The sequence below is a fragment of the Ceratina calcarata genome, unplaced genomic scaffold (genome assembly GCF_001652005.2).
Source record: "Ceratina calcarata isolate Rehan_Ccalc_2016 unplaced genomic scaffold, ASM165200v1 scaffold97.2, whole genome shotgun sequence".
Classification (NCBI taxonomy): domain Eukaryota; kingdom Metazoa; phylum Arthropoda; class Insecta; order Hymenoptera; family Apidae; genus Ceratina; species Ceratina calcarata.
The window spans coordinates 1,365,272-1,388,546 of NW_017181113.1; the positions used below are offsets into that span (position 1 = coordinate 1,365,272).

General features: G+C 42.7%; 2 protein-coding genes across 4 annotated transcripts in view; one reads left to right on the forward strand and one right to left on the reverse strand.

Moving 5' to 3' along the window:
* LOC108631873 (acid sphingomyelinase-like phosphodiesterase 3b) overlaps positions 1–13,615 on the forward strand; it is a 55,661-nt gene extending 42,046 nt beyond the window's left edge. Inside the window, exons 7-10 of the mRNA XM_018036075.2 lie at positions 8,533–8,713; positions 10,426–10,535; positions 10,703–10,878; positions 12,422–13,615. Coding sequence (XP_017891564.1) covers positions 8,533–8,713; positions 10,426–10,535; positions 10,703–10,878; positions 12,422–12,680 — 726 coding nt within the window. The 3' untranslated portion in view covers positions 12,681–13,615. The remainder of the gene's footprint in view (positions 1–8,532; positions 8,714–10,425; positions 10,536–10,702; positions 10,879–12,421) is intronic.
* Positions 1–23,275, reverse strand: part of LOC108631875 (glutathione S-transferase D5-like) — a 147,815-nt gene that overhangs the window by 64,129 nt on the left and 60,411 nt on the right. For all 3 annotated transcript variants that reach the window (XM_026819208.1, XM_026819202.1, XM_026819201.1), the window contains one exon: positions 496–565. The gene's annotated coding sequence lies outside the window, so the exon portion shown is untranslated. The remainder of the gene's footprint in view (positions 1–495; positions 566–23,275) is intronic.

Consider the following 23,275-nt stretch of genomic DNA (forward strand, 5'->3'; position numbering starts at 1 on the left):
AATAATAATTAATCGGTGCATTTGACTATATCGTAGATCTTTTATTAAAAGATTTATTGGTCATCGTAAAAAAATTACGCGAATCTGAAAATTGATTTTACGCAGCGTCACGCCTTTCCTCGGGGAAAGGTGATCAAGGAAGACCTACTTTCTTTATCACGTTCTCCGTGGTTTGATTCGAAAACGTGAGCGTGAAATTGTGAATCGCGCCGCGCGGGGCGGAGAGGACACCGTCGTCATCGAAATTCACCGCGGCCCACAAAAACAACTTGTTCCGCGATGCGCGCAGAATATATTCTATCGCTAGAATCGATCGACCACCCCCGGTGAAATATGACTTTTCGAACGCTGTTACCGTCACCGTCGAGGACGCCAGAATCGTTGCAGTGACAAGTGGGATGTCGAATGTTCGACTCGGTCGAACAAGAGGAATATTACATCGAATGAGGAGATATTTCGGAAGTGAGTCGAATTATTGTAAATTTTGATACTCACGCTTGGCAGTGTAGAGTGGCGCAACTTCGCGGTTAGCAACGGCGGAGATTCGCGTTGGAGATCCCCTGACCTGTAACAACCGTGTAATCGCTTTAGGTATAAAATCGTCGACACCGAAACGAGGACAGAGATGTATATTTGATTCGCGTATATTCCGGTCCGTTACTAATCCAGTGAAATCTACTTGGACTTACGGACACTAACCGCAGCTGTTGAACGTTATGTAAAACGACTTGGAATTCCAAATTTATTTTCGTGCTCGTTCAAAGAAAAATCAATACCGTCTGATTCATAAAGTAGACATCTGTGATTGTAATGCAGATCAACGAGGCTACGCGGTCAAACATCGTTCGCCGATTACCGCGAGCTAACTCATTAACATATAACAAGAAACCCGAATAGACCCTGCAAGTCATCGACACCGATCCATAAACGTTCGAGCCGTTCGTAATTAATGCCAAATTCATTAGACCGGGAAACGATTCATCGATCTCGTTACCGAAGAAAACGAACGCGGCGGATGAACGCGTGATGTAAACGAGCACCGCGGATTAACAACGATAATTGACGGGCGAAATCAGCCGTGTGTCAGCCTGCTGGCCCCGACTCGTAACCGGGCGAAACCAGAGCCCGTGGCAACGATAAATCTTTTTCAGCCCGTTCCGAACCCCGTGAAAATACCACTCGTCGTGGCATCTCCAGAGATTCGACGGTGAGTATTCCGAAAAATCCCGCTGGTCCGCGCCGCGCGTAACCGGCTGCACGGGAGATAGAAATCCGATTTGGCCTGGACAGATATAATCCTTCCTCCACCTCCTGCTCAACGTCCATTCCGCTGTTCCATACCTTCGTTGCCTTTGTCAATTTTTCCGTCCCTCCCGCTATCCGTGCTTCTATCCCATCCCACTTCTCCCCCGGCGTCTCTGTTTTCCTTTGTATTTCCCTGCCACACGTTCTCTGCTCTCCTCGACCTCTCCCCGTTCATCCATCTTTAAGATGCTCCCGGCGAACAATTGAACGGCAAATCGGCAAGAACGATGATCGCCGGGAGCTCGCGGGGGAGATCGATCGGCTCTCCAGGAAGCCGGGTAATACGATTACAAATTACAAGTCGTTTAGACACGTCAGCGTATGAGACTGACCAATCAGCGATGCCATTGTTAGCCGGTGCCGATTCAGTCAGCGTCCGTGAATGGCGTGGTGATTTTTGTGCCTATCCTCCCGCGCGACGCACGACACTCTACAATTCGAAATCGTCGAATTTCGACCGGAGAAAAAATTTATACGAAAGCTTGTTTTCCTGGCGGATAGCGGCGGCAGCGTTTTGTTGTCGGCCCGCCGGAGATTAATTTCAACCTTCGATCCCGTTGCTTTTTACGCTCGTTCGTTCGCTCGCCCGCACGCCTGTATAAGCGCTGTAGACGTATCGGATTGAAACTCGACGGAAAAATTGGTTAAGATTGTTTTTCACATCTCCAGAGGCGGCGGATCGTTCAATGGATGTTATAATATCCGAACGGCAACCGAAGCTATTATGTGCTCTCGTGTTCTCCACGGTACATATACATAGAACAGTGCTATCTTTGCTATGTATGATTTTCCAATTATTTGAATAATCGAATGCAGGGGGGACTGATATTATTTACTGTTTCCACTATCCTGTGTGCATTTCCCGATTCAATTCATATAGTGAAATAATTGCTGTTTAATATTAATGTTGTTTGAATTTAATGTGCTATGTTGATCTTCGATCAATACTTTTTGAATTACGATAAAAGTGTGTAGAAATTTCTTATGACATGAATAGATCAAAGAACTACAGCTTTTTTATATTTTTTAATGTTTACTATTTAATTATAAATAAACTGTCCCTTTTTATGAAATGATTGGAACCAATCAGCGGAAGGTTTGCTTTTGGAGTATCTCTAAAGTGTATCGAGTACGGGGAACGTAGTAGTGCACTTTGCTTGAAATAGAGCAGCTTCTTTTACCGGGATATGTAACCGAACCGCACATTTGTGAGGCGTCGAGCATTCTTTCTTTCCTGTGCGAGATGAACGTATGCGCGGGCACGATCGTGCAAGACCTTGCGTCATATGCAGATTCTTTGAAAGCGTGCTGCGCCCCATTTCGATTCTATACTCGTGCCGTGAATTGCACGCGCACGAACCCAGTCCAAACGCTGTTTCCTCTCTGACGCAGATAGATACGTACTCAAATCGTAGATTATTAAGAAATGTATTATACAGCCAGGATTATATGAAGTCTTCCTTCAAATGATATTCACTTTTAAATCAGTGTGAAAAATCTTTCTGATACATTGTTACTGTTTATGAAAAGTATGTGAAATCAAATTAATGAACAACTTCAAATTCTTGTGTATTCGCTTTTTAATTTTTGTTTAATGTTATATCGACTACGAGATCAACCGTCGATCCTTTGATAGAATGGTAGAATGTGTAATTTCGATCTGGGAAATAGATAATCCTACAATAGATAATGTATTAGCTTGCATGAAACATCGTACTTATGTTCTAGTCGAAAATCATTTATCATGTATTTTCTTGCTGTCTACTATTACCAATCACNATCTCGTGCAATAAATACGTTTAATATTATTTAGCATTATTAGAAATATTTGTCATTCGTAATTTTAATTTATAATAATGCTAGCATTAGAATCATGTTCAAAGAAAAGAGTGACGATATCTGTGTCTGTCGGGTTCGAGTTCAAGTGCCGAGCAATTCGTTTCCCAGGTGCTTTCCCTCTGTTCTAATCAATAGAACTGTCCAAGCTGATTGGAAATTATTCCAGGCGAAGTTTAATATCGTAATAGCTCGCTGTTTAAGTGCACCGAGCCATTTCGAAATTGTGTTTCGATTTCGATCAAGTAATATCGTATGTTTCTACGGAAATGTATTCCATTATTGAAATAGATATTTGTGTTAAGGCGCGCTGATATACACCGGAGGAAACAATCAGAGTGCAAGTGCGAAAAATGGTGGATAATAAAAACTGAGTGGTGGGAAGTATCAGAAAATTCTCTATCGTTTTAAGGGATTGATTTTGTAGCGTTTGCTAGAACCGATCTGGTCTAGTTTATGGCTACTGTTTTATGGGTCGTGAAGATAGTCCCTGTATCTAAGAATTTGAGTACGGCTATATTACCTGCAACGAAACGATAAAAATTGGTCGAACGCTTTTTCGTTTCAGTGTATTAACAATTTATCAGAATAATTAACTAAATAAGGGCGTTTGCTTTGGCTCAATTTATCTGTTTAACCGAAATATTGGCAAAAGTTATAAACAACAGCGGGGAACAGTTTTTCTCGATCTGAAACTTCGTTACACAGTCTGGCCTGTTCTGTAAACAAGTTGTCCGAAGTATAAGACGATTTACGAACAAAAGAACGGTCTCATCAATTGTGCGAAAGAAACAAGAAGTTCCTTCGACTATTCGAAATTCACCGGGAAGTTTGGGAACTCTGTCAGGGAACGATAAGAGGCGGAAGTTCGCGTTAAGTTCCAACGAAACCGAGGATTTCTTTCCCTAAACTGAGATTCATTGCCCGGCGGCGGTGCGGCGCGACACTTTCGGGAATAAGAACGCTTCCGCGTCGTTCGCCGAGGATTAATTTCCCCGACGCACGCGCGCCGAACGAAAAACGAGTTTCTCCTCCGCGAATTCGAGCGGAACGACGTCCTCCATCCTCGGTGTCGTTCGAACGTCACGGAGAAACCGCGCGAGAGGTAGCCACGAACTTTCCTATCGATTTTGACTCGCGAGTCCCGCGCTGGAAACGGTCGGATTCCGAAACAGATTCTTTCGGGCTTCCTTCGATCCACGCGCTGCTGTACAGAACTACTGCTCGCCCGGAACAGAGGAACTGCTTTCGGAAAGCGAACCAATATCGCGGCAAGGTGCACGCCGGAAGTAGACACGATGCGGTTCTCGTAGCTTGAAATCGATCGAGGAACTACAGATTGTACCTCGGCGATGGATGTTTCGAATGTGTTTGCAGCGCGTTTCGATCCGACTCAAATTTCTCCGGACTACTCAGAAGTTCGCGGAATTTTTCCGCATTCTCTGTACGTGCTCCCTCGTTTCGTGTGCGGTGTTTGCACCGAACGCAATAGCAGCTGTTTATATGGAAGATTATCTCGGACGGCAGAGCTCCGGAGCACACGTCTTTTATTAACCCTTTGAACGTTATGAACGCATATATGGGTATGTGTACATAATCATTCAATTTCGGCTATGAACGCATATATGGGTTCTCACACAACCATTCAATTTCGGCTATGAACGATTGATGATACCAAAGACTTCTGAGCTTATATCAGTGTAGTTACGTACCTATTTCTGGACATTTGTCCTTTACTATTTAGTACTTTATTTTAAATTACCCTATATTATTTATAATCTCGTGCATTATATGCAGTCGCGTCCCACAGCCGGCGTTCAACGTCGAACCACTCAGCGCTGAAAGGGTTAAAAATCCGCGTGATCTATAAATGATTTATGACAGTGTCTGAAATTTATATCATTTTTACGACAGTCTTCGGTTTTACTTGATCTTCGACTATAATGCATTTTAAGGATTGATCCGAAGCTTCATTATAAGCCTTATTTTAATAATCAACAGCGCACCTATGATACCTGTCCTAATAACGGCTCGACTTTATATCAGAGACTTCTTGGCTCTGAGCTGTTCGTTTCTAATTCTAATTTTCATTATTATCTTAATGTCAGTAATCTAGAAAAATTCTGAGTTTTCCTAAATGAGAGGTGTATGCAAACTGTGGCGTATGTAAAATTCAAGAAACCGGTCCAAAGGGTGTCATAGAGATTTCTGCACATTTGCAGTCCACCAGAATCGCTTTGAAGGGAGAGATTGCAATCTTGTGCTTTAGATCAGCTCTCGTGATCAGCGTTTCTTGAATATTCGCAATGCAGAGGCCCTATCCGACATGGCATTTCCTTTCCATGAATTTTTGCATTTTCTTTGATTCCCTGGTTGAACTTTCTACCGGAATCTAATTGCTCGCGTGTTCCCGCACACAAACTTCAATTATTTACTAAGTTTCATACCTCGGGTCGAACTTCTTTCCGAGTTAATTAAGTAATTTGCAGCTCAGATTAAACTTTGAGTCTGGTTAACGTTCCTTTGGAAATCTTATTTATTTGATTCGATGTAACTTTGATAATAAAAGTTTGACGTTAACTTGTGTCGACGTCAATGTTGTATACTACCCATGGTTTGTTAATTAAACGCAGAAGATCAGAGGCGATTAACGAAATTATAATGCAGCAAAGTTGGAGCCAGTATCCGGGCAACCAGTGCGCCGCTGGCCATGACAAACTGTCAAACCCTCCACAAACTGTCTCTTCCAATTCCGCGTTTAAACTGCATCGCCCTCTTCGCGTTACACACGCGCGCAAAGTAATCAAATTCCAATCAGTATATGTACGTACAGGTACGCACCCAATCAAATATTCCTATGGTTTAATAAAGCATACAAACTCTCTCTCTCTCTCTCTCTCTCTCTCTCTCGTCGATCGGAGAAAGTGTGCACGAAATTCCAGGGGGTGAATATTAAATATCCAGGCGTAAATCGAGCATGCAGGAATTCGCATGATGTCGCGCAGCGAACTGCTGGCACGAGTCACCGCGAGAATTTACGCCATTTGCTGTTTGCACGTGCGAAAAACGTGTTTCTTGAATCAGAAAATTTCTCGACAATTTCCATCAATGACTAAATGTTGATTCACGTCGTACCGTTTGTATTTCGGCTGATATCGAACAACTCGAGGAAGTGATTCGGGCAAGATGTTGCGACACGCTCGGGTGAAATACGTCGCACGTGATACACGCTAGCTGGGTTAAGGAATACAATATTCCGGCGCGTAACTAGAAGTGAAATGCTGGGAGCGCACGACTGATCGGGAAGGCGCTGCGCGGCGCGACGTAGCGAGAAAGATTGGTGTTCCGCGATACGAAGGAAACGGAGAGGATATACGGGCTCTCGTAATGTCCGGAAGGAGCGGGTCGTTCGTGCCTACCGAACCGCGTAACACTTATCTCTTTCGGCGGGCAAAGTTTCGCTCCCCGGTGAACGATCGACGGGAGGGCGAAGGTATTCACCGTTTAAAGAAATCCACTTTTTTTCCCAACGGTGCAATTCGTTCAGAAGGAATCTCTGCGCGAATGGAAAGGGACTTTTTCCACGTTTTTTCTCTTATCAGCTTAACGAGCTTTTCTTTATCCGTCCGACAACGCTCCGCCGCCGCTCGCTCGCCCCCCTCCCCCAAGCCGCCCCTCCTACTGTTTCTTCGACACCGGCGCTCATTCTTCCGCTAACGAACGTTTTCTCCTATTTTCTAGCGGGACTCTCCCTGTGTACCTTTCTCTTTTTCTTCACCCTTTGATTCCTCGCCCGCTGTTCTCCGGCGTTACGTATCACCCGACGCCGAGCCGGCGCGTCGCGACCATGGCGCGGCGCGTCCCGTCGGCGTTTTGCCCGTATTTTTGCATGAGCCACGTTTTCTCTTCCTTTGTCGTCTCTTCACCTTCAACTCTTAAACATTTTCGTTTTTCCGCCGTTTCGCAGTGGACGCGCGGTTTTTATTCCCTTTAAATCTTCCCGTCGGTTTCACCGTCACATTTTTGCCCGCTCCTGTCTTTACTCTAACTCGATCTCGCTCTCATTTCCCCCGCTCCCGTCACTGTTCGTTACGCGGACACTTTTTGTCGCGTTTTCCACGAGTCGTTTGACCGTTTCTTTGGTCTTTCGCTCTATATTTGCTGGCTGTTCGTCTCGCGTTTTCATGTTTCAAGAGATTAACGTCCCCCGCCGCGTTTTTTCTCCCCGGCCGATGAGAACGTTTTTCCGCCGGAGTTTTCGCGCGGATTAACCTAAACTTCGGCCATGTATTTATGCAAATAATTACCGTCGGAGAATTATTACGCGACAATCAGCTTACGCAAAGGTTTTCACGTCTTTCTCCTCTCTGCAACCCGACGAGAATATTTTTTCTCATATGACTGATTTTATAACTTTTCCATTTTATTGAAAGTATTCATGATTTATTACACGTTCTGTTATAGAATTGATGACACGTCATTTATTAAATGATGAAATATTTAATATAATCTTTCAACTGATTAATTTTTAATTAAATTATTTAATGGACAAAAATATAATTTTATGTATGATTGATTATACAGGAAATCTCAGTATTTGTGGTACAAATATGAAATAAATTCTTCTTATTTGAAACATACTCAGAGGAAATTCAAAGTCGATTTTCTCAAAGCTTCAAATTAAAAGGATTTATTCCATATAACTCAATTTTCTCATGTACCGCCTGATCCAGTCGTATCGTCAGCACCGTGATATCATGTGTAGTCATTATAACTGATCTCCGTACAATTTCCTTCCTCGAAACTCTCTCTGTCTACGCGAGCACCCAGTTTACAAGCTACGGAGCTCATTCTAGGATGCACGGGATCAGCGTAGGCTGCGTCTAATTTCATGAACGTGCACGATTATTAGTCTTGTTGCTGCTCTCGCGTCGGTAGAGATCCGTATCTCGGCGCTGATCCTGCGGCGTGGATAACGCTTACGGAATTCCGTTTGCCATCGTTAACGAGGGAGCTGCTCGTTACCAGAAGTTACTGCGGGAGTGATTCTACGGGAACACTTCTCGCTCCTCGACGCGCCTACTTAATCGAGACGCATTCACGCGGCAACGTTCACGGAAAATTCGAGTGCGTGTATTACAAAATGCTCAGCGTTCGAATATCCACGAGAAGCAATTGCGCGCACTTTGCGAATTTCAGGCAAACTATGCAACCGTGACAAAAGAATACAAGATCTACTCCTCACGGTGAACCAATTTCCGTTCGGTTTTACGCTTTACAAAACGACCTCGTGTTCGAGCTTTTATTTAAGTTTTGTTGTAGTCCTGCCACGCTCTTGCGCCAATTTGTATAGGAGTAATTTTTAAAAATTCCGGTTAATAATTTTTGCAGGTTTACATCGTGGGTCACACACCGCCGGGCGTAGACGACCGCGACAGCGGCGCGGTGATGTTGCAGGAGCGTCACAACACGAAGTACCTGCAGCTGATCCGACAGTACTCGGACATTATTCGCGGTCAGTTCTTCGGTCACTGGCACTCGGACACCTTTCGCGTGGTTTACAGCGATACCGGTACGTATGTGTGCCCGTGCCTAGGGGCTTACGGTTGTATTTGTCCCTTCTTGCCAGCAGTAGGCCGCCGGTTAAGCACGGTGAATCAACCGAGGCGGCCGGATCGATGCGCAAGCAGCCACCGTGTTCAGCCTTTTACGGTGTGCGGTTCGCCGAGTAGCTATTCCTCTCTCTCTCTCTCTCTCTCTCTCTCTCTTTGTGCACACCATCGTAACTCACATTTTCTTCACGCTACATTTTGCCCGTTTTTGTACCAAGCCTACCCACCGCTTTTCTTCGCGGTTTGAACTTAACAGCACGGATTTTTTTTTTTCCCTCCTTCTGCGCCGGTACGTTTAATCTTCGGTGCATCGAAACAGAAACGAAACCGACGTTTGTTCTTTTACTGCATTTCCTTTGCTGCGCGCTGCTCGCGAAAACGCTGCCCGGGATCGCAAATATAGAGTTTCCAGCTGCATTTTCGTTGACTCTTTCATTCTCCCTGCCTCCCACGTTTCGTAGCGCGCGCCGCCGTTCCGCCGTCTTTGTGACTGGCGGGTGGAAACTAGGTTTATGAAATGTTTTGTACCACACGACAAACAGATAAGCTACCGTATTATTTTTTAAACAGTGGAACTGAACATTTCGGACGCATTTTTAAAGACTAGGTCACTCGAGAAATGAATTTCTCAACAAGATAGTCCTATTATCGCGTCGCACGGTAGCTAGGATAATTAACTGACATTTTTTAAACACGATAACTGATATACATATATAGACGGTTAGTGAGTGGATTCAGTCTCTAACACGTATCGGTCGAGTATGCGTCCCAGTTTGGTTACAAAAGAATTGCGGCAAACCGCGTGACTTCAGTAGTTTATTATTAAACTTCGTCACGGATGCGGCTTGACGGTAAAATCTATAAAATGCATTAAGCCTCGAGAGTATAATTATTCACGGGCTGCCCTCGCGGCGTCGCCGCTGCGAACGTCGATTGGCCGTAGTCTAATGGGAATCTAAACGAGCTATTTATCTCTAGCTCCTGAAATTAATGATTACGACTACGGGGAATACGTTCTTAGCAAATATTTCCACTGATCTCACGCGTGTAAAAGCGGTCGAAGGGAGGGCTGATTTTAATGGCGCTGTCTGGGTCAATCGGGTCCCGGGCGTAACTCATACTTTTTGCCAGATTCCATCCTCTGAATATGCTCCGGGCCAGAAATGATCATCAATAAATTCCCGGCGTGTGTCGTTCGATAACTAGAATACTTTTCAACCTTTTTCCGATCCACTTTTTATCGATTATCGAATGCAACGCACTTTTACAGTTTTATCATTATATCAAGATCGCGTGTATTTAAACGGTTGGAACATGGACGTGAAGGATGGTGTATAGACTGGTCTTATAAATGTAGAGATATAAAACTACGTTCGTGGAGGGACAGTCAATTCGGTCATTTTCCATGGTCAACCGGTGTTGCCGTCTATATATAAAACTTCACTATTTTTCCTGATCTTCCTGTCTACTACTTTTAGTAGAATTCTTACACCTTTTCACCATAAAATTCAATTTTTCAATTCTAATAGGAAATTTTTTAATACAGAATACGTCTAATATCGATTAATATAGCAGAGCAAGATTTACTCTTAAACATGCACGTATACAGCGTCATGAGAGTTAGGTATTCGCAATTTAATCGATTTCGTGACGTGACCGTTCATGCTATCAGGTTTACCAGTCTCCTGGATAATGATGGCACCCAGTATATCTCCGAGAACTGCCGGAGGTCCGAACAATCCTGGTCTGCGACTGTACGAGTTCGAAACTACTACCGGTCAGGTAAGTGGAAACGCATATTCGCCTCCCCTCGCCGTGCCTTGCCACGACTCGCATTGCATCCTATAATCTCCGCCCGTCCATACGATGCCCTCTATTTATGCGACATCCCGATTGAAAGAGCTAAGAATATATAGGATCGACCCCATCCTCTGTTCCGTCGTATTCAGGTGCGGGATTATAAGCAGTACTATCTTAATCTGCTGGAAGCGAATTCAATCGGGGCGGCGAAGTGGTCGGTGGAGTATTCCCTGTGCGAGTACTACGACCTCAAGGAAATCACGGCTATCAGTCTTCACGACCTGGCGGACCGGTTCACGCAATTCAATGATTACGCTTTCGTCAGGTACGTACGTAAACGGATCGGCTGACAAATTCTTTTTTCCGCCGACGTACGTGGGATACGTGACCGTATCGTGTACGGGGGATCGTTGATCATTCCGGTTTTTCCCGATATCGACCCCCATCCTTCCGTCTATTTTCACTCCGCCGGGTAGCCGAGCACGCGCTCGGGAAAAATGAAACGTTACTTTGACATGTTTTCACCCTCGGACGCTGCGCGCTGGCTGGCAGTTTCCTTTGGTACCGCGTGGCAGAGAAATTTCTAAAGCACTTAGAATTTGAGAAATACCGGAGGAAACGTCCTCTCAGGTAACTCTCGTACGTTCCACTACGTTTGTAGAAATACAATTCGACTTGTTGCAATTTCTCTACTTAATTATAATTAAAAAAAATTTGTTGATAAGTGCCTTATTTTTCATACTTCTTTACGATGCAAATGGGTAAACCGAAGCATGCTTAAAACACGTAACGAATAAAATCTCGCGCCCTCGAGATCTTGAAAACTTTTCACCGGTCGCGAACTCGCTACGAAATCTCGTAATTTAATTTCGCTTTAAAACATTCGGGGTTACCCGTCGACGGTAATCGCGTGAAATTTGCGTTTGCCACGCCGGGAACCTTGAAAACAACTCCTCCAACGCGCCGGAGGGCCGCTGTTAACGGATGACTGACGCAAATTGCTCGTGACAAAGTTACGCGACCACGCAGCACCTGTATCCAGTAGAGATACGAGGGGGGGGAGAGGACGGGGAAACTGGCCGACACCGACGCGTCGCGTCCGGCAACATTTACATGATCCGATGCGGCGATTGCGTGAGACAGAGCACGATTCTAAACTCCGTATCTGCCGGGCTCGCTCTCCGCACGCCGCTGCGTAGTCGTGACCAAGGATTAATAATTTCCATATTTCTCGAGCAATTATCCGGCACGATAATTCCACCGGCCCGGTTGACGCTGATAACTGTCTACCCTTTTCAACGCAATCGCGCCATTACCAAGCTAACGACCGTCCGTCTCGATGCGGGTGCGCGCCACGCGTCCCTCGCGCACAGTGCCTAACGAAATTCGGTATTTCTATATGTTGCTGTAACAGATATGTTTCATACAATTTCACGTATAGTCATGTTTTTATCCATTTATTTTAAGTCTGTTCAATTTCTGATTAACCCGTTCGAATCATACGTCAGGGGATCACGTGAGTTTCCGGCGATCATAAGGAAAATTTCGTGATTTTTTATGTTTGTGATCATAGAACTGAACCTGAAAATAATGTGTGATTTCTCAATCAATTGTATAAGCATTCAAATATCATCTGGTTAAATTTGGAAAAGTCTATAAAATAAATTCTTTTTTTCAGGCATTTCTTAACATTTCATTAAATTTACAACTTTGCTTTAATTTCATCCCTTTGAAATAAATAGCAAATTATTTAGATTAATTTTAATTTGACTTTTGCCAAAAATTCTGCAACTTGTGCAGTCACCGAACACCTACACTAAGTCAGGCCAATCCTCTTTCTATGAACGCGGTGACTTATGTTTCCACAGATACTACGCGGCCAACACGGTTTCACTACCACGGGAGGTGGAACAGATCTGGGGCTGCGGGGGCCCGTTGAACGGAGCCTGCGCCCTTCACCATTACTGCACGGTCACCAGATTGAATCAGGAGTCCTACAAAGAGTGCTACATATCGTACGCGTACGCACTCGCGTCGACCGGCGTCCCATCGACGCCGCGACTCCACCTCGCGCTCCACCTCGCGCTCGTGCTACTGGTCTGCCTAGAGTTCCTGAGGAACCGGTAGGTTGGGACTCCCGGGTGTCCCGGCAAAGGACAGCGGCTGCTTCGCTGCCTCCTCGCGCTGACGTCACTCGCGAGCCAACGAGCTTTACGCGTTGAGACCGGTAATCATTCTGGAGATCGACCAACCTCCTCGTACCGCGGCGGGTTCGATCGCGGTAGGGAACGGGCTTAGGAAAGTGCGACCGAATCCAACTTAATATCTGTGTCTGTCTCTTTGTCCACGTCTTCTCTCTGTCGTAACGCGCGAAGGGTACGAGAGACACGGCCGTGGCGCCCGCGTCACGCGTTCACATCGAGACAGCGGAACGCGTGCGACACGCGGGAGCGGCACGGTGACCATCTCGGGCGGGTGCGCGCCGGCGATCGTTTAATAACTCGGACAACGAGATTTCGAGATGTTCGGCGCGACTCGCTTCGACTGGTGGCGAGTGATTCGATCGAGACTCCGCCATGGGAACGGACGGAGCTCGACGCGATGAACGAGAGAGGAGGATAATCCACGGGCTAAACCCTGAATGTTAAGGAACGGTTCGAATCGAGAAACCGAACCATGGAAAAACCTTGATGTTGTAACTTGCTTCACTTAAGCGTTCGGTGTACGTTGTTTTTAAACACGGGAGATTGATCGTATTTATAGGAGCGCGGACGAGCAACGACGTGTGTGTGTGTATGCATGTAGAATGGAAACGAACGACGGATCCGCGCGGAGATCGATTTTGCGTCGCGGCCGCGGAAGCGACGTCCATCCGCGAGTTCGGCGGCCTGCACTCGATCCGTCGGGGTTCCGTCGCCGACGGGAGAGCAGCGGCGTCCAACGATTCCGAGACGAGACTGCGTCGAAGCGTTCATAGCTTGAAGAGCCATTATATTCGTACCACCAATTCGCGATTGTCGGAACAATACAGTATTTCTTAATAAACGAGTTATGGATTTGTATCCGTCGGTGTTCCGAGTTATTTCGCACCCTGATTTCCCGACCGAGACCTCCACCGTTAAATCCTCTTTACATTATACGTACAGCGTAAAAACGAGAACGATAAGATTTGGGTCAAATTGCTTCCCTTGTTTGTCCCGTTGGTTTATTTGTTCACGGGAGTGGAACGTTGTCGCGCGGGAATTGTGACGAAAAGTAATTTTATCAAGTGGGACCGTGGAGGGTAAGGGCAGGGAGTGTAAAATTCTTATTTCGACGAGAGTAGAGAAAAATTGGTGGAACGAAACGTTCCACAATTTTTTAAAGGCGCACTCTCCCTCCACCGTTTTTTTATAACAGATGTGGAAATACACTGTGGGGCGCAATTGTAGTTCCTTTTGTGCCGTAAAATGAAATACTTCTCCCCAAGGTAAGTTGGAATTTTTGGTCATTAACAGAATTGAATTACGGAAAGTCACATTGGAATGAGAATGTGTAAAAAAAAAATATTTAAGAAACGTGTGTCCAATATAATATTACCAGGTATTGAGGTACTGAACGTTGTTATGAGGTAACGTTCGAAAAGTTTGATAAAGTACGTATGCGAATGCTTTTATGAACAGCAATAAATTATTCCATGTACTGCCATGAGAAAGTTTAAGGCAGATAAATCGTTCAGTATTTTCTCCCGCTAGAATAATTCTTCTCCCTTCATTTAAAGAAGAATTACATTCCTTAAATCGCCTTATATATCAAAAGAATCATTTTAAAAACCAGCTTTAAAGTCGCAGACATGATCATGGCATCGTAAACAATAAAAATTGTAAAGCAGAGCCAATTTCAATTTTCTCATCTTCATATACGAAACCCGAAGAGAAATCAATAATCAATAAGAATTTATAAATAACTCTGTGTATCAAGAGAGTCACTTTAAAAACCAGCCCCTAACATTGCAAGCATGATCGAAGTACTAGAACACACTAACAACGAAAATAATAAAGGACAGCTAATTTTTATATTCTCGTCTTCACATGATTTGCTTGATATTTTACTATATAATTTAAAGAGAAATTTATAAGCAATAAAAATGTCTAATAGTTTTCAATGTGAGTGAGAATTTAATTTTCAACTAATTGGAAGTCTGGCAACGGATTATATAATTTATCAGATTCGAAAATATTCCGTTTCCGCTTCCATTCGCAGCTGTTCCTCCATCGACAACGCTTTCAACGCGTTATGGATACTAATCAACAACACCGGCATCATTCGAATGGAGGCAATCAAAAGGAAATTTTTATTCCTCTTCTCTGCACGACCGAATACCGCTGTTACGTCAGCAGTCAACGCAAAAAGAAATAATAATCAGGAAATAAAATACTACAATGCCGATTTCTGTGCAAAATAAAATATTTCTTATATCAGTTAAATAAATGCTTCTCATATAACAATTTCTTCTATCGTTTAAGTATTGCAATTTTTATATTACATACTTGCAATATGTTTTACCTGCTGGTGACCCTTCAATGAAGTACGATCCAATAACCTCGTGACCTATTACGTTGACTAGACACATGAAATATTTCTTAATAGAAAATTATTAACTTAAGAATATTTTATTAATTATTAATTTTTAGTCTTCATTGTTATAATACATTCATACCCAGAATTTAGTGCTTCATTGAAATTGGAGACTAAATATTGGGCATTCTATTTAAAACACTGAAGATGCTCATATCTCGATTCACCCTTTATGTAGTTTTTTCTATTAATGCATAAAATCTTTAGTCTAATTATCACTAACAGGCTCTGGTTACTATTCAAATCTACTTTCGCGCAATCTATATTATACGAGGTGTTTCCCGACTAAGCAACATCGATGAGTGGTTAACAGGAATCCAGAATTTACTCAGATAACAAGATAGGCCCCAGTGCAGCCGAGGTCTCAATTAATCCCGTGGATAGACGCTATAGTTAGGCGAGTAGTAGTAGCCAGGCAACTTCCGTAAACGAGTTCCGGCCCCCGGCCGTGTACGTGGCGACGGTAAATACGAAGATAAGTCGTTCATTAACGCGAAACGGACATTTAGTAGAAAATGTCGAGAATTTCGTCGACGTAACGAGACCCGACTCGCCGCGAGACCGCGCGCCGCGGACCCAGGAGGAACGAAGATTCCCGGGACTGTTGCTTCGCGCGGTTCTCATTTAGAACGGCCCCCCCATCGTCCGGGTAAATTAACTTTCTCCGACCGCCTAATAAGCGCCGGAGTGGATGAGTTAAAGCGCTCGTAAATTAACGTTTTTGTTCGTCGCGAATCAGCTGCTCGTTCCTCGCCATTTACGAACAGTGCGCGGCTACCTACTTCTTTTTTGTTATGTTCGTCCCGTGCGTCTCGCTCGTTTCCAGACACGTTTTGACCATCTTTCCGGGTTTTGTCCTTAAGATAAACAATGGGTCGCATTAAAATGTAGGATGAAAGACGGAGGAAATGGAGCGAGATCGTAACTAAACTCGCGTTGCTCAATCTACGTTCTATACTTTATACAGTTTCCTTATATTTTGCTCGCTGTAGTATGAAAATGTTTAATAAAAGAATTCTTAGATACACTTGGATCTTTTCAGTTTAATTTTGCATTGCAATTGTATGCTTCTTTCAATGACAAAAATATTCCAAGTTATACAGTGAGCCATTGTTAACGTCTAAAAATACATCACTATTCCTGTTCTATTGTAGTACAACATCGAGTTAACCAAATTCAATGCAAGGAAATAGTGGAATATAAAATGAGCCAGGCGAGGTGATTGACTACTACACGCTACAAGCTCGACTGTTTCTATGTTCGAATGGGGTTTCGAGTGGATTCTGGAGGGCGAAGCGCCGCGGGGATCGGTGTTTTCGCGCGTGTCGCGAGACGCGTGAGCGGATTTCACCGGTGCGCTTCGGGGATTTCTCTCGAGGCATAGATACCAGAACGGCACGGCGGCGGGGCGTGACGGGCCATTAAAATTCCCATTGACGTAAACTCTTCCGCTTCGCTTCACCCATTCATGTACATCGATATTTTTCAATGACCCATTTACTAGCCCAAGGCATGCAAAATTCGTTATCGACTTTTCGCTAGACAGCTTCATGACTCGTACCAATATAAGAATAGAATTAATGTTAAACAGTCAGGAGGTGTGGCAGCTAGTTGCGTGAATGAGACATTCGAGCAGAACTGGCTATTTAAGTGTTGTAAGATTTAAAAATAATTCTTCGCTCGACTGTACTTGAGAAACACCGTGCAATTAATTTATCACACGAAGCAGTAATTTATGGTAAGTAGAAAGTATGATTTCTGATAAGCAGACTGTAGATTTTTACATACAATAAAAAATGTATATTTGATATAGAAAATTCAAGTACTGAGATAGGCACTCAGCCTTTAGTTATTACATACAATCCAATTTTGTATTAATTGCATAAAATCTGTAGTTCACTGATAACTAAATCTATCAAATGATTTTCTATTTAATCTTTTCGTAATTGTAATAAATATTGAATTACGAATAGGATTTATTTAATGATCTAAATTAATATTAATGAAAAGTCTCTTAATATTTTTGTATGAAGAGAATGAATGAAAAGGTAACTGCGTATATGTAATACAGTTCTAACATTCTTAGACCTTTTTCAAGTCGATTGTACACCGTCTTCCATACTGAGCTTCAATAATGAGACTTGTACGATCGAAGCCCTAGCCGTAAGAATTCTTCTATCCCGTCTGTGCAATTTAAAATTCAACAACGTACAATCGCATAGCCAGGAAACACGAAACCATACATTATTCGCTAGCAATTCAAGAAAATTGACTTCTTCCATTGCAGTAAATTTCAAATTAGGAACTATCTGTATACATACGATCCGCGCCCCTATCATAAATGCCGGGAGTAAAACCTTGCCTTTTAAACCAATTGCACGAGCAATAAAATGGTAGAACGAAACTAATAGAAATATTCACGTTTAAAATCTTTACAAAAAGAATCATTAACCAGGTATCGTAAATTTTTTTATAATATAATTGTACGAAACAGTTGAATAAACACGTGGGCATGTGATTAAACAGATGCCTTAAATTATGTGCAAACCGTGAAATAAGGGAAATGTTGCAGCGAGCGAATGGCCGTCCTAACTTTAACTGTGAGGCCTTTCACGGGGCATCCTCCCTTGCGAGCGGGAGCCTTCAACCGTGGCCTAATTCCCGGGTTTGCATAAACGCAAACCCGCTTTGGGCGTCCGTTCGCATTCGACTTTTCGCCGGCACACCTTGCAATTCAAACGAGGATCGACAATAAGGGGCGGCATTCCGTTCGATATAAAGTGTCTCGCAGTCGTCACGCGATCCTCGACCTACGAACCGCCTTCCCACTTCTTTTTCCTTTCCCGTCAGAAATCGCGTTGCGACAGACCGCGAACGAGGGGCGCCTTACACGAATGGTTTTCATTAGGGCACCGTGCGCGGGGGAACAATGCGACCGGCCTTGACAATTGAATACGTGTACCCGCACGAGTGCGCGACAATATCCGCGTAAACGAGAACGTGCATAATACGGTGTACGTGCGCATCTGACGATGAAGCCTGTCACACACCAGAAGCCCAGCCTTGTACGACGCAACGCGTTCCTCATAACTTAGCGCGACATAATGCCGGCGCAAAACGCGAGCAGCAGGCAGAGTCATCGGCGTCATCGATCAATTGGACACGCGAGGGCACGGACCCCGGTGTATATACAGTCTGACAATTACACCTTGCGAACCTGCCCTGAACTTGGATTTCTTTAACCATCGCCTATACATTACCAGCTACGCGGGATTTCGCTCTAAGTAGAACGAGTCGTTATAAGTCAGACATCTCGTTCACAGACGATTATCGTTAGGAACGATTAATAGAAATTAATTTTCATCGTAATTATCATTTCTGCTTAATCAGAGTTTCTTTATTTTCAACGTCGTAACATTATTATAATAAATAATGACTCTTTTTATTCAGAAAAATTTGACTTTTAAGTGCATGTCGAGTGGATCGAGAATGGTTCATTTAGCATATCTAAAGCGTCTCCTATTATTCGTAATAATTCGTTTCAAAAATTGAAATATTGCTGAATAACAGAGTTGAATAAAAATTCGAAAATTGAGCAGAAAAATCAATTTATGAAGAACCATTGAAATGAGTTCATCGTCGACAAATTACTGCAGTCCAATTTATATTCGTGTAATTACATCATGACTGATAAATGAGAAATTAGTTTTTCTTTATGCAAACTAAAAATTGTCAATAGCTTACGCTAAACAATCTGCTAAGTGGGGAAGGGGAAAAAAACCACTTTCCTGATTTACATTTTAGAACGAAAGAAACATCCGACGATTTGTTCCTTCGAACGTAAACCGAAGTGACACTGCGTGATATATTCGCGCGGCTCGTACAAATTCGCTTTAACGACGCGAACGTGATTATATCCTGGATATACGTTCGCGCTCGCGTGCGCCAATATTCGACACCTGTACTCTACAGTAAAATTGTTTTCATATTGCGCTGATACGAACAGCTTGCGAGTTATGACATCTATACCTGCAAGCATCCATCCATTCCTTTGGCTCAGAATTGAAAAAGAGTACAATAAATAATTCTTATCGTTTAACAATTAAACTATTAATGGTACGCAACAATAATTACACCTATTATTATTTATTGAAACAATACGAAATCAGAAGACGCAACACTGATTCTGATTGGGAATGGACGTTTAAAGGCGCGTACGTACTCGCGCAAAAAGCGCGTCACGTTTTAATATTGACGCGCCGTCAATGGACCCGCGAGAAACTCGCTCCCATAAAGACAGAGTTTGTAAAAGTCAGTTGAGCAATGCGCGAAGTGGCATCAAGTATCTGTGTTTTACGTCGCTTTGACGATTGTGCGTTGGCTGCCACGCGCTGGCCTGCATACGCCTGAATGACGTACGTCGAGCGCGTAGCCGGCTAAGCTTCAAGTTAGACTCTCTGTAATGCATGCATGCATGCATGCATGTACATAGAGCCGCGCACGTGCTTTCACGTATCGTTATGTGGAAACAATTTATCCGCTGTCGAATATGCGAGCACATGCATGCATGCATACATACATGATACATAAGTGATCAGTTCTGAAATCTAATGCAGCTTGACTCGCTAAACAGATTTGTTCATCGAAGAAGATTTATTACAAAAGCTAATACAGAGCGTTGTTATCAGTGAAATAATAATTGATATCTTATAGGACCTTTCATTTAGATTGATAAGGGGAGAAAATTTTGATTCAGATGAAAGATATGAAATTAAATTGTATCAGTGGAAGCAAGTCTAATTAACCAACACCACTTATACATATGTATAATAAAGCTTAACAGGTCTGGGTATATAAACGTGTGACGTCATGTATAGAAGGCCATTTCGAATTAATGAAATAGTCCATTTACTCAAAATGGTCATACTTGTATAAGATTTGATGCGAACAATGACTATAAGCAATAATTTAATTATTTTAATTATATCCTGCATATCGAAATCTTGTTTTAAGATTATTGTAGGATCGTATGAAGTGCCTAAAGTGGGTGTCCTTCTTGTAATCTTCAATGTTCAAGCGTCAGTCAGGAAGTTCTCCCTGTGTCGAACTACTTGCCAGAAAGTTTCTACTTTCTGTATCAATATGAGATTACCGCGAGATAATGTTTCACGCGAGAAAAAGTTTCATTCTGTTCAACGCTCGTTCCCGCTGCGAAAACAAGGACCGAGGGTCTACTAAAGTTTTATTTTTTTTTTCTTTTGCGCGGGCCGACCCGTGGAACGTTATATGAAAAGACTGTAATGAACGACGCGATGAATACGCCGACGTAGTTGAACAAATTCTCGTCGAATTCAACGCGTACGCTTGCGAAATCTTTATGAAACTTCCAGTGGGAATCACGGACGCTTTTGTTTCCCGGTACAGAAAATAAATGCAGTCGAATTAAATGGATTTAAAAAAATATATGCAGAACTCATGTATAGATAATACATCGTGTGATAATTTCAAATTTTATGCGAATTTTATAAAAAGTTTCGCACATTCATTTTTTAATATATATTTCGATCGTTGGTTTAATTAAAAGCAATATAATGGAACGTTTAAATTATTGGCAACTTTGCATTTTCGTAGCACGTGTCAATTATATTTATTTTGTAAAGTATATTGCATCCTGATTGAGCATTGAAATTTAATCAAAAGTGTTTTAAATTATGTTATGGAATTTTTAAATTATTGTAACACGTGTTAGTCACATTGAAACTTTTTATTAAAAGTTTAAGTGCAACGTAAAACAAATTAATTTTTTCAAAGTATATTGCATTCTTCGGTCACTGAACTTTAATCAAAAGTTGAACTGAATTAAGTTATGGAATCTTTAAATTATTGACAACTTTTATAGCTGAAATGTACGTGTATATAATCAAAGTTGACCTGGATTATGAAATATCTATTTAGGACAGAATATAAAAAGTACTGCATTATTATTATAAAATACAGATTTGTATCTGAATTAATAGCCCATCAGGTGACAAACCCAAACATGTCACTCAATCTTTTTTTAAAAATATGATTTTCACCACTTTTATTCTCATGTACGTATAAATACTGAACAGACATGGAGACACGTGATAATGCAACGTCGCATATGCAAAGCTCGACCATGTGTCAGTATGAATTGATTGAATTTTTTAGGTTGATCGTGTATCAATACAGACCGCTGTGGTTGCGGCATATTATTAGACAGGTATTGAATTATGTTTCCTCAGTTTTTCATACTGTGTCATATCGACGTTTGATGGAAACTCTCGTTTTTCATCTCTGCCATAATAAAAATGTACAATAGAAATAAACAATTATTTGTACATAATCAATTAAAAATTCAACATACAATTTTTCTGAAAATTATGGAAGAACACCTTTCAATCTCTTGAGAGGCATTAACACAAATGTGTAAATTTAACTCTTTAGAAATTAAAATTATTCCAAGAGAAAAAGAGAACTCCTAATAAAAAAATAAGTAATCGATATTTCTTGAGTTTAAAAAATTGTTTCCTGAAAATATCCATGGTCCCTTAAATATTTACAGAAGCTCTAATAACGTGGACAGGCTGTGTTAAAAATCGACAAAAACAATTGTGATAAATAGAATCGATTCCGATCGCGTGCTCGGCTACGAAAAATAAACGGATCGAAATTGTTTCAAATATCTCCGTTCACGAGGTGACAAAAATTCGTGGAATTGAAATTTCCCCGGAATTCTCGAAGCGATTATTTTTGCGAGCGTTGCGCCCACGTTTATTACCCTCCGCAAACTCCGGGCCGTCAAGTTGTAGTTTCATACTCTCAGTTTCGCATTACATAGCGGCTTACCTGGTGTACCAAGTTGGTGAATGTACTCGTGAATGAAGTAGACAACGCATGACAAAATACCTTAATAACTTGTTCACCGCGTAAGCTTAATTAATATAAAAATTGTATTTACAGTTAATTAACGCTTTAATTCCGACGTTTCATGCTTACATCAGATTTCTGCTGCGGTTACTTTCGTCATTAGTATTCCGAATAGCTAACGTATGGTAGGTAGATGTAGAGCATGCGAAAGTGCAGCTGCGGAATGGGTAAAACTTCTTGCGCCATATCGAAAAGCAGCAATTACAATAACGATCTACCTACTTAGACGTTGGAACTTTCCTTGTACAAAACGCCCACTAATCTGATAAACCTACTCGAATATTCTCGGTCTCCGTGCGAGGCGCCAAGCACACACATACACACGCGTTGCGCGTCATTTGCAATGAAAAACAAAGTTATCAATGAAGGAGAATAGCGGAGTCTTAGAGCAGCCATAAATAATTCATTGGCCGCGCAACTACGGTACCAAACGTGGGTACTTAACTCGGGTGCCTATCCTCCCGAACGAGTTTGCATCGATTTAAGGATTGAACGGTCCCCTCGGCGAACTTCATTTTTCCTATTTTCCACGTTTTTCCTATCGCCATGATCGGTCGTTCCGTAGGAAAACCCGGGCCGGCGGATCGAATTTAATTTAAAACTCCAATCGGCCCGTAAGATTACAGAGGGAAGCGCGGCAATTAATTCACGAGGAGAATTACGTGGAGCGCGAGGGCTTTCGGGGTCGAACTTTCGGGCAAAGTTTCCGGCGTGGCCCGGGAACCGTGGACGGGGCTCGGTCAGCGGGAACCCGACGGTGAACTGAAACTCTAGCCTGCCTATACGTAAACTCATTATAACGGAATGCCGGCCGATCTTGGGATGTCACTCGGGTTCTAGAGCGATGGAGAGAGCATCGGGTTATCGGGTTATCGCGTTAACGCTCGTACGGTCTATCGACCGGCTGTACGCCGTTGGATAAAGTAGCACGTATTACGTACCACGGTGACACGTGTATTACATAGCAGTGTAAACACGTGGAAACGTATATATACGTATGTCTGTACAGCATAACTCATAATCATTGGCCTATCGACGAATCAACCCCTTGAGTTGAAATTATCAGTCCAATTTCTTGAATTTTCTTTAGTAAACTGACAACGACGAGCTGCACTCGCCAGGAATTATTGAGAAAAGTGTATGCAAGTCACGGT